Here is a 12,083-nt window from a genome sequence, read left to right on the forward strand (position 1 = left end):
ATGTAGCTATCTGGAGCATTCTGTGTGTCGTCTTGAGGATCTGCATCAATCTGCATAGGCTCCACAGACCCCTGAAAAAAATAAAAGACCACATACACAGGATTTACCTTCTTAAAACAGTTAGGAGGTCAGGAAGGACAGCACAACAGATCAGATACACAATACCTTAGTTAAAGGTGACAAAGTAACGTCAGCCAAACGAATTCAAGCAATGGATAAAGTATGAATAACAAAGCTAACATTTTGAGCATTTAGGGTTACTTAGCAGTCTTTGTTGTTAATGTTTTTTTAGTGTATTGTGTTGTTATAGAAAGGTCTTTTTAGGCTTAAAATAAATAATGTACAATGTAAAAGGGAATTTGGCTAAACAAGAAGTAGTGAAGCAATAAGATTCATAATGACCATTTCAAATGAACTCAGTGACCATTGCAGAGGAAAGTCATTTTGCACAGCTGAGCAAATTAGTTAAATCCAAATTCCGAACACTTTCATGCAGGCAGAGATATTAATGTTAATCATAATTTATTCATTTTATCACCCAACCTGTGGCATCCATTAAATTTAAATCAGTTTTGATTGTGATAACCTCATACAGGCTGACTTCGCACTAGAAGTCCTATCTCTTCCTGATCACCTGTCCTTGATTCAGCTGCTTTTATTTATAGATTACGCTCCTGTCTACTAATACAACATCTCTGACAGGGAAAATTTAATTTTATATTTCTCCTGCCATTTTAAACGTATCCATACTCCCTCACATCACCTGGTAAACAATTAGCATACATCACAATTTTCCGCATTGGGTGGGGGAAAGGTTGAGTGATGTCTTCAGGAGCACCAGGTGAAACTGAGCTTTGAGCAAATTAGATGCAGACGGGGAATGATTGCAATGGATATTTGACTGAAAAAAACAAATATTTTCACAACTAAGGGACAAAGAATGATTCTATCCAACAGTGTATGGAGGATTTATCTTCTTTCTGCAGCACTACTGTGTGATGAAAATGGCTAAATTTGTATGGACTGAAAAAAAAAAAAGTCTTTAAAGAATTAAATAAAATACTTTAAAGAATTTTATTGAAATATCAATTGTGTGAACCACCCGATTATAGAGTCAGAGATGTTATGGGACCAGTCAAAAACAAAACCCCCACCATATTTTATTTGCAGATTAGAGGGTGACACGGGAGTGGATTTTCTCTCCTGTCCCATCCCGCTCCAACAGAAAAATGTCTTGTCCCATCCCAATCCCAGCCCAGCATAACGAAAAAAATCCTGTCCCATCCCATTCCTGGTAAATTGATTCCCACTCCCGTCCCGCTCCCATTTAGAACGACTCCCACTCCTGTGACTTTCTTCATTTAGTCTTTTGGCAATTTCTTTGTTTGAAGGACCAGTTAGGTCCCTGTTTTTAGTTGTCGTAAAGGCCAGTTAAAGTAAAAATAATAATAATTAAGAAATAATAAAATATCAAACAAGGAAATAGACCATGTCTATCTTAGCTGAATAAACAAAATGTACATAGTTGTATTTTATTCATTTATTAAGTGATTGTTTCCTTTGAACAATGACATTACTTTTATGTTTCAAGTTGCTGAAACGAAAAAAAAATGCACCTAGCAAGAGAACTGTACTTGGTAAACAAAAGGGCAAAAAGGCATTACCTTCACAGCCCTGGTCCTCAGGGACCACTTCCCTGCAAGTTTTAGATGTGTGTCTGCTCCAGAACACCTGATTCAAATTCTGACATGACAGGCATCAAGAATGGAGGGTCAAACTGGACAAAATTAATACAATAAAATCATCATTAAATAAATGTTGTGAATGTCCCATAAGTGAAGTAAATATAACATGAAAGAAATGTAACATTAAATGTGCCATTAAATTAAAGGTACCATTTATTTATTTAATACATCATTAGAAACAATAAATGTACCATTATGTCATGAAATAGACTATTATGCAATTAAATGTGCCACTGAATAATTAAGTATAATTTTAAAGACGACATGACGTAATTAGTAGTACACTCAATATTTAATGATGTATTAAATAAATTGTACATTTAATAGTACATTCAATTTTTTTCTATTTCACAACATATTTATTTAATATCTTCCCTTGATGAAGCCTTTCTACGGAGCCCGGGAGGGGACATGGGGGAATTCTTTTTCTTTTGCGTTCCCACGCAATACTTTTGTGTTCGCTCACAATACCTTTACGTTCCCACGCAATAGTCTTTACGTTATCTCGCAATACTTTGTGGGATAGTTTCCAAACCAGAAAACTGCAAAAATGGAACAAACACTTCACCCATTTTTGAGATTTATTGAGTTTTATTTTGAAATCGGCCTTATATAAAATGATCTTCAATCAGACTAAAATAGTTTTTATCCACAAGCTGTCAAACTACTGAACTCTGGACAATAATACTGCATGAAACCACATCTCTGACACTTTGCTCATTACTGCTGCATGATGTGTAGTTTTTTTTGTACGCCATTAGTGTTTTTGTTTTTATCGTGATTTGAACGGTTCTTCTTATCCTAAGCATTTCATCGCATTGTTGACTGCGTGTTAACCTGCATATGACAAATAAACCATATCAATGACATATCAGTGCTGTTTGTGTCATCTGTGCTGCTGTTCCAAAATGCCGAACGCAAAAGTATTGCGTGGGCACACAAAAGAATAAAAATCCCCCATGTCCCCTCTCGGGCTCCATACCTTTCCCCTCTACTGGGGCTCTTAAATCATTAGTGCACATGCATGGGTTTTGTTGGTCAGATGAGACTTGACACATGATGGTACTTTTGGTTTGATGAATGAAGAGATGCAGGGCTGATTCAATCCAGAATCTGCCTTACCAGTGTCCCTTAATCACTGGTGAACTTGATTACGACTAAACACGTTTTACAAGCAGCAGACTGCGTGTTAACACCGCTACATTCAAGTCTCCTGAAGTTCGGTAATATTTGGGACTTTCCTGTCAGCTCTATGAGTTTAATAGATAAGTCCTTACTTCTGACTTTACGTTGCTAATCCAATTTTACCACGTCCAGTTCTCCACCTGCGTTTGCTGCCTCCATCCTGAACGCAGGTGGAAAACATCATTCAGAAGCACTGTTGGCTTGTGGGTCGTGAAGTTCGTTTGACTCGCATTATAGTATAGGCTTCTTGGAAAAAAAATTACACAATGGCGGCGTCAATCCAAGTTTTGTTTTTCTTAAAGTTTATAACAAAGTCTCCGTTTTTCATTTCCAAGGACAATTGATCCTAGTTTATTTTCCCTCCTATTGGTTAGCTCCCGCTCCCGTCTGCTCCCGTTCATGTTTTATCCTGTACCGTCCCAATCACGTGATCTGTACTAATGCTGTCTCCAGTCCCGCGGGATTCCCATGGGAATCCCGTGACCCGTGGGACTCCCAAAAAAAGGTCAGCCTCTACTGCAAAATAATCCATATCGTTATCCAAAACACAAACATAACCAGGAAAAAGACACCAGTGGTGTAGCTGCTCAATACTCTAAGGTTGAGTTTTCAATGTAGGAACCTATTTCAGGAAGAAGGGTCATTTTCTGAAAATGTTTTCAACTCTGTTCATTTCCACTTCAGGAACTAGGACCAATTCAAAGTACCAGGGTACAAACTCTACCCGAGAATATAGCCCTGTTAGGGAGGCAGGACTTTTTGCATGGATCCTTAACATAAAAAAAGGCCTTATAAAGAGGAGGATGCCAACAGTGTCTTACTGCTTAAATATTTTAAGCATTCTGCTTCAGCCAATTCATACTTTTTGTTTACTTTAGGCTACACAACAAGGATTTTGCATTTTGTTTGGAAACATTTAATCCCATCTACCCATGCTGAATATTAATCTTTTACAGAGTTTGGATTCACATATAGTGATTAAAAATCATTATTGTAGATCCTTAACTGATTTTTTAACTTCTATGGCGAATTCTCGATGCTACTGCATGTATGTGTTTGTGATATTGTCCTGAGATTCACAAGCATTTTTACTTAAGATGAATGGATTGTTACAAACTTGATCCGAGTCCCGTAGCCAGGTATGCGATGCATTGAGGGAAGCAGTAGAGTAAAACCCAGAAACCTACTAACGAATAAATAAGTTCTCTTAGCATACCTCTTGAGATGGCACCAGTGTACGCACCCTGCTGTCTGTGTGTGAAAGCTATGCTCATGGTTGTTACCCGTTTGTTCCTTTTAATCATGAAAGTCAACTCTTTAATCGTGTATGATAGCCAAATGTTACTGAATCTTCGGTCTGTGAGTCATGACTTCAAAAGATTTTGGCATGGTGGACAAAGAAACTGCATCCTCCATTCCTGGATGTGATAACTCCCTGGCTTCGCAGGCTCCATTTGTACCTGTATAGCGTAAAAGTCACTGTCGCCACAACCCTGCTCTCCACGTTCACGGTGCGGAGCACACGCCTGGAACTTGCAGCCGCTGAGTCGGGCTCCGCAATCCACTGTGCCCTCAGGCCCACCGGTCCCGACCAAAATCATCCTGGTGAACGCTAAATCACTAGCAAACAAAACATTCATCCTAAGGGACTTCTTCTTGTCCCAGGGATTGGATCTTCTCTTTCTGACAAAAATGTGGTTTAGGGTGTATTCACACCTGCCACTTTTGGTCCATTTTAAACGGACCAGAGTTCGTTTCCCCCCTTGGTCCGGACCTTTTATGTAGATGTGAATACACTCAAGCGAACCCGGACTGAGACCCACTTTTTGATGTGGTCTCGGTCCGCTTCCAAATGAACTCTGGTGCGCTTCGCTTATGGTCTGAATACAAACCGGCCTCGATCCGAACCAACTACAAAAAGCGGACGTTTCTTTAGACATAAAAAGCCACCGTAGCCGGTAGCAAAGGTTTGTGTTGTAAGGTAATCATACCTGATAAGCTGTGTGTTGCTTAGCAACAGTACCGGCTTGTTGTGGGACAAGGCACATAGTGAACGTCGGCGTTCAGCACACATTCTCTGATGGGGTTCCAACATTATAAATGGAACGTCTCAAAGTCTGTGTTGAATGAGCTGCTCTCCACCCTCACAATAATGTTGCAGCTGTAATAACAGCACAAATATGCAGAACAGAGGAGCTGCACGCAGCACGTCTACAACTGTTTTCCTAAATGTCCGGGTCTGTGCTCTGTCCCGCCCCTGTCATTTCTGTCCAATGCGAACAATGATCGTGACCCGCGTGGCTTTATTTACAAGTAATAGTTCACTTACAAAAAGTACAATGTGAAAACAAACCGCAGCAAATGAAAAAAATAAAGTTCCCTTTTGGTCCAGACCAAACAAGCGGACCAAAGGACTTTCTTGGTGTGAATACACCCTCAGAGAAGGTGACTCCGGTGCTTTTGTGGAGCTTCTACCGCAGGACTGTTTCTATTTGAATAGCCCTCGGATGTCGGGCGGTGTTGGTGGAGTTGGGGTAATTTCTAAAAGAGACTTGAACTGCCAACAGGTATCACTGCCATCCTTGTTCAACAGTTTTGACCTGTGTCTGAGTTGGATCGCTCTCATACGGTGCTGTGTGTGGCTCTCTATCACCCTTCTAAATATAATAAGGCTTTTATCAGTGATTTCTCTGAACTCATAGCTGAATATACCCCTAAATATGATCGTATCCTTATTGCTGGTGATTTTAATGTCCTTGTATGTTGTCCTGACAAGCCTCTTGTGAAGGATTTTTTTAGACCTTATCGAATATTTTATTATTTTGCAGTTCGTGTCTACACATGAGCAAGGCCACACTCTTGATCTTGTTTTGTCGCATTCTTTGCCCATTTTTAATGTTGAAATCCATGATGCTGTGTTTTCTGATCGTATGCAAGTGTTGTTTCAGGCCAGTCAGGCCCAGGATACAGTTAGAGGAGATGCCGCGGCTCGTCTCTGTCCAACTATTAATCCGTAAACTGCTGTGTTGTTTTTTGCTGATTTCACTCAGAATTGTGCTTTTCCTGTGGCCCTCGACACTGAAGAGCTTACGTCCTGGTTTGGTTCAACTTGCCGATCTGCGTTGGATCTAATGGCCCCTCAGAAAATCAAGCAGGCCAAATCTAAACTTGAGCCCTGGTTGAATGACCCAACTTGTGATGCGGAGCGTCTTTGTCGTAAGGCCGAGCACAAGTGGAAGAAGGACAAACAGCAGACCATGTTTTCCAATCTATAGGACCTGTGGCAGACCTTTCAAACAACTGTGAAAGAGGCTAAAAGTAAATACTTCTCCGACCTCATTTCAGAAAACCGACACAACCCAAGGGTTCTTTTTAATGCCATTAATTCAGCTCTTCAGGTTCCTCAGTCTCATTTTTAGGATTCTTCTGTAGTATGTGAAGACTTGAATTTCTTTATTAATAAAGTACATTCTATAAGGGCCTCTACTGTTAGGAATTAACCTTTCTTCTGGATGAGTTCTCCCAATCACACCATAATGATAAAGCATGAATTCTAATGTTTTCAATCCCCATTGACATACATTACTAGGACAAATGACAAACAGTTTGACATAAAGTTTAGTACATTGAGTTTGATTGTGGAACGGTCTGTAACCAGGTTGATTAGAATGCTGCAGCAACACTTAGATTAAGGATTGAACACCTGCAACTACACACCATATCAAATAGACACCAGGTTGGTGACATATAGTCTACTGATAAACTCCCATGCAAGGGAGAGTAAATCCCTTGCCTGGGAGTACCAGATATAAAACTACATGTGACCTTCTTTTGAGGCTGCTTCATCACTTTGATCTCAGAGACGATCTAGAACGGGAGCCTCAGCGCTGGTCTCTGTAACCATTCCTCTGCCTTATTTAGATTAAAAGTATTAAAAGTTTAGTTCTGTTCCTTTAAGAGAAAGTGTTGTAGACAGTGGGGTAGCTTCTGGGGACAAGAGCCGTGAAAACTCCGAGGTGTCTAACCGCCCAACAGGGTGGGTTAGCTCAAATATACCGACTATATATGACCCCTTTGTCCCCATGCTATCTTTGATTAATTTTAGCCAGTATCCTTATCCTGGCTGCAGAAGATGGTTGGTCTGATGAAACCCTCAGGATCTCCCACCCAGTTCCTCCTCGTCTCAAAGAGGTCTTCCCCTCACTGGGCCCATTTGTCCTTGCAATTTTAAATAGCAGCTTGTCTTCTGGTGTCTTTCCTGAAACATTTAAAAAGGCTGTGGTGCAGCAGTTGATCAAAAATCCTGATTTGATCCCGGTGTGCTCACCAATTGTAGCCCAATTGCCAAACTGCTTTTATCTCAAAGGTTCTTGAGAAAATTGTTTACAAACAATTGATGGAGATCTTAGAACAGCACGACATTCTTGAGGGTTTTCAGTCAGGTTTTAAAACTTTGCACTGAGTCTGCACTTTGAGAATTTTTAATGACATCTATTTATTTACTGATGCAGGTAACTGGGTTGTTCTTGTGGTTTTAGACATAACTGCTGTATTTACAATTTAGGGCAGTCTGCATACAGAAGATGTATTTTAAACAGCGGACTACCAACAAATACACATTATCAAAAACGGTTCTTAAACAATGTGCTGTAAGCATTGCAAATTTCAGTCCTGCTGTAAATAGTCTCGGGAATGTAAAATGTCTTTTAAAAAGGTATTCAACACTGTATCCGATAAAAGGCTAACCTTAGCCTCTGCGACTGCACTGATGGGTTCCATCAGTTTTTAGCATGTATAGCTCTTCTTATTACAACAGGGTCGCCACTAATACATACCCTGTGGTCAGTTGTTGTCCTTCCATCCTTACTGCTCAAAATGGGTTTAGCCTGTTTTTAAATGCTAACTGTTAACAAACGAACCCTTATCTTATGTCCGCTGCCATTTCTAGCGTCATCTGCTCATCTCGCTATCACTCAAAGCAGCACAAATACTGTAATTAGCTCACTTTTGCCACTTTCTGTCATTTGGAGCAACACATGCCGTGACTATTTTACAGAACATTTCAGTTAAGTTTCATATGAGTGTTCACAAAGCACGAATAATGGTGGAGTACATCGGAGTTAAGCATTTAAGCATTAACCACAACCACGTTTGAGTATATGATCGTAATTTTTTACGAGACTTACCTGAAAGTTAAACACTTGCACAGGCAAAGGCATCTTCCGATATTTGTCGTATTCTTACTTTATTGTCGGTATCGATGGGAGAACGTAAAGAACACAAAACATGAAACCTGCAGGCCTCGGAAACAAAAGAACGTTTGTCGTCTTCTTCTACTTCCCCCTGCCGCAGGCTTGTTCTTCTTCTTCGTTCGTGTTTTTACGATTACTAGTATCCATTAAGTTACATTACCGCCTTCTCCTGGTTTACGCGCTCCAGTGCTGAAGCTTTGGTGCCTCTGCTCTGCAGATCCAATCTGTTTTTCATATTTCCTTACCATTAGTACATGTTCTATTGATTCTCTTACCAGACACTATTTACAATGGCCTGTTGTAAGTTATACCATCATAAAAGTGGCTAATTATAGGAGGCTGTAACAAAATCGTATCCTTCTCATCCTGTTGTGCCTCATTATTGTAAACATTATGAAGATATTATCAAATGTCTTCTTTTTGGTTTATCATATTAGCATTCTACGTTTTTTTTTTTTTTTCTTTATTTCAGAATGCTTAACCTGCTTTCCCTTAATGTTTATATGCAGTATTGTGAACAAGTATTTGCCCAAATAGCCTTTTTTTTTTGTTTTGGCTTTTTTGTACACCCCAAAAAGGTTTATATGATAAAAAGAAATGAAGATAACCTGAGTAAACATGAAAAATGGTTTTCAAATTTAGCTTTTTTTTCATTATGGAAACAAAGCAATCCACATCTACCTGGCCCCACAAGGAAAAGTGACACCTCCCCATCCAGTTAGCTTTTAAATTACATTCATAAACCAAATTATTTTGAAAAGATTAGTTAAATTTTACAAGCCACCCTTAACTGCCACGTCTGTAGAATTAAGGAATTACTAAATTAGAACCCACCTGAGAACATCTTACACCTTTTGTCCCACATCTGTATGCTGTTGTTTTGTACTCTATTGAATGTTCAACAGAGAAACAGCCTGGGGGAAGAAACTGTCTCTGTAGCGGCTGATTTTAACAAACAGTGCTCTGTAGCAGCGGCCTGAAGGTAAAGCTCTGAACATTTTATGTGCAAGGTGTGTGGGGTCTGCAGAGATTTTAGCAGCTCTTTTCCTGACCCTAGACCTGTATAAGTCCTGGATGGAGGGAAGGTCAGCCCTGATTATTCTCTCTGCATTCCTGATTATTCGTTGCAGTCTGCACCTGTCCTGTTTTGTGGATGAGCCAAACCACACTGAGATGGATGAAGACAGGACAGACTGGATGATGGCAGTGTAGAAGATGACCAGCAGCTCCTGTGGAAGGTTGAACTTCTTGAGTTGCCTCAGGAAGTACAGTCTCTGCTGGTCGAGGTGTTGCAGGATGAAGTGTAGACCTAAGTTAGCAGCATAATCTGCCGACCTGTTTGCTCGGTAAGCAAATTGCAGGGGGTCCAGCAGGGGGCCTGTGATGTCTTTCAGGTGCTTCAACACCAGCCGCTCAAAGGATTTCATGATGGCATCTTCAACTCCAACTCCACAGCGATAAGCAAACTGAAGGGGGTCCTGATGGTTTACTGTTTGCTTACTCAGGTGGGCCAACAGGAGTCTCTCTAGGACCTTCATGATGTGGGATGTCAGGGCAACAGGTCTATAGGCATTGAGGACTGATGGGTGAGTTTTCTTTGGTACCGGAACAAGACAGGAGGTCTTCCACAACACCGGAACCTTCTTCTGGGCCAGGCTAAGGTTGAAGAGGTGCTGCAGAATCCCACAAAGTTGCTCTGCACAGGCCTTCAGGACTCTGGGCTGACATGATCTGGACCTGCAGCCTTATTCCAATTCAGTCTCTCCAGTTGCATCTTCACTTGACTTCTTGAGACACACAGGTGGAAGGGGGAAGCAAAGGAAGCATCAGCATCTTCTGATATGGTTGAAGGCAAACATGTAGAAGCAGAAGGGTCTAGGGCAGAGGTGGAAGATAAAAAAGATTTGAGGTGTTACTGGACAGCTGTGGGTCAAAGGAGGCTGTGAGCAGGAGAGGAGGATGCTGAGTTTGTTTCTGAACTGAACCTATTGAAGAATGTGTTCAGTTCATTGGCTCTGTCCAGACCTTCATCGGTCTGCCTGAAGCCCATGATCTTCTTCATCCCTGTCCACAGATCTCTGATATTGTTTTGCTGGAGCTTGCTCTCCAGCTTCTTCTTGTACACCTCCTTGCTGTCTCTTATCTTGACTTTAAGTTGCTTCTGTAGACTCCTCAATAATTCTCTGTCTCCCTCTCTGAAGGCTCTTTTTTTCTTGTTAAGCAGGTCCTTCAGGTCACTGGTGATCCAGGGTTTGTTATTGGGGAAGCATCTCACGGTTCTGGTGAGGATGGTGTTATCCACACAGAAGTTTATATAGTCGGTTACACACTCAGTCATGGCATTGATGTCCTCTCCATGTGGCTGGCACAATGCATCCCAGTCTGTAGCCTCAAAGCAACCTTGCAGAGCTTCTTCAACTTCCTGTGACCATTTTCTCACAGTCCTCTTTATTACAGGTTGTCTCTGAACAAGGGGCTTATATTTCGAGCAGAGAAAAACAACATTGTGATCTGATTTGCCTAGAGGAGGTCTTGCTGTAGAGATGTATGAGTCCTTGACATTTGCATAAAACAAATCCAATGTTTTGTTTTCTCTGGTAGAGCAGCTGACAAACTGTTGAAATGTTGGAAGTGTAGCAGAGAGTGAAGCATGGTTAAAATCACCAGAAATTGCCACAAAAGCATTGGGGGTTTGTGTCTGTAGCTTAGCAACAACTGAGCTGATGGCATCAAATGCAGTGTCGGCAACAGCGGAAGGTGGAACGTAAACTGTTGCCAAAATAACACTGGTGAACTCTCTGGGTAAATAATATGGACGAAAACTTACTGCCAACAGTTCAATATCTGGACTGCAGAGATGACACTTCACAGTTACATGTCCTGGATTACACCACCTGTTGTTCACAAGTACTGCCAGTCCACCTCCTTTACATTTGCCGCTCCTCTTTAAATCTCTGTCTGCTCGTATGGTTAAAAAGCCCGGCAGAGAGACGCTGGAGTCGGGGATATGATCCTGCAGCCATGTCTCAGTAAAACACATAATACTGCATGCCGGGTACTCTGGTTGGGTCCTTTGTAGGGCTTGGAGTTCATCCAACTTGTTTCCCAACAATCTCACATTGCCCATCATAATCGACGGAACAGATGGTTTGAACTTCCTCCTTCTCTCTCTTCTCTTAGCTCCTGCTCTGCATCCACGGCGTCTCCTTTTCAACTCATCAGGAATTTGGGGTTGTAGTTGAAGTATTATTTGAGCTTTTGAGATATTAATCAGCTGCTCCCGGTTGTGAGAAACAACCCCGTTGCCATGGCAATGCATCATAACAAATATAATCATAACAAAAGTATTAGGAAAAATCCTTCCAGCTACACAGCATCCGATACCGGCGAGGACAGCCGTCCAAAAAAATTAATTATATCTACTACAAGACAAATTTGAGTTCCCAAAAAGAACCAATCAGAATGAAAAATAACAGAGCTACTCCAACCTGCTGCCACCTTGAGTGGCGCAATTCTTATCCTTCTTTTACCTCCGGAATATCCTGTTCAGAAGTGACAGCAAAACTAGGATGTCCACAAAATGCATTTAGGAGGAAATAATAACCACTTTCCCCCTTGCTGTTACATTCTCCTAAGTCTGCCCAATTTTGCATTTTTGCTGTTAATTCAACTTTTAACATTAGGTTCCTTTTCTGTTTTTTCTCTTCATAGAAAACAACAGCTAAATCTGGTCTGCCATTCTATTCAGTTGTGACATCTTCCTAGAGGGGGTCATCGACTGGCCTGCTACCACCAAAACTTAATGTTCTTCTTCTATAGATGATACACTTGGCCCTGCCTTTCTGTGTTTAACCCTTGTTGGGGCCATCCATTTTGGTCACACATTTTGACATGTGCAGCT

General features: G+C 41.1%; 1 protein-coding gene across 1 annotated transcript in view; it reads right to left on the reverse strand.

Moving 5' to 3' along the window:
• LOC124864842 (COP9 signalosome complex subunit 1) overlaps positions 1–8,301 on the reverse strand; it is a 62,324-nt gene extending 54,023 nt beyond the window's left edge. The window contains exons 1-2 of the mRNA XM_047359780.1: positions 8,117–8,301; positions 1–71 (exon numbers count right to left, since the gene is read on the reverse strand). The exon at positions 1–71 is cut by the window's left edge and continues 19 nt beyond it. Of these exons, the coding sequence (XP_047215736.1) occupies positions 1–71; positions 8,117–8,149 (104 nt within the window). The 5' untranslated portion in view covers positions 8,150–8,301. The remainder of the gene's footprint in view (positions 72–8,116) is intronic.
• Between the last annotated feature and the right edge of the window lie 3,782 nt (positions 8,302–12,083).

Source organism: Girardinichthys multiradiatus, chromosome Y (genome assembly GCF_021462225.1).
Source record: "Girardinichthys multiradiatus isolate DD_20200921_A chromosome Y, DD_fGirMul_XY1, whole genome shotgun sequence".
NCBI classification, from domain to species: domain Eukaryota; kingdom Metazoa; phylum Chordata; class Actinopteri; order Cyprinodontiformes; family Goodeidae; genus Girardinichthys; species Girardinichthys multiradiatus.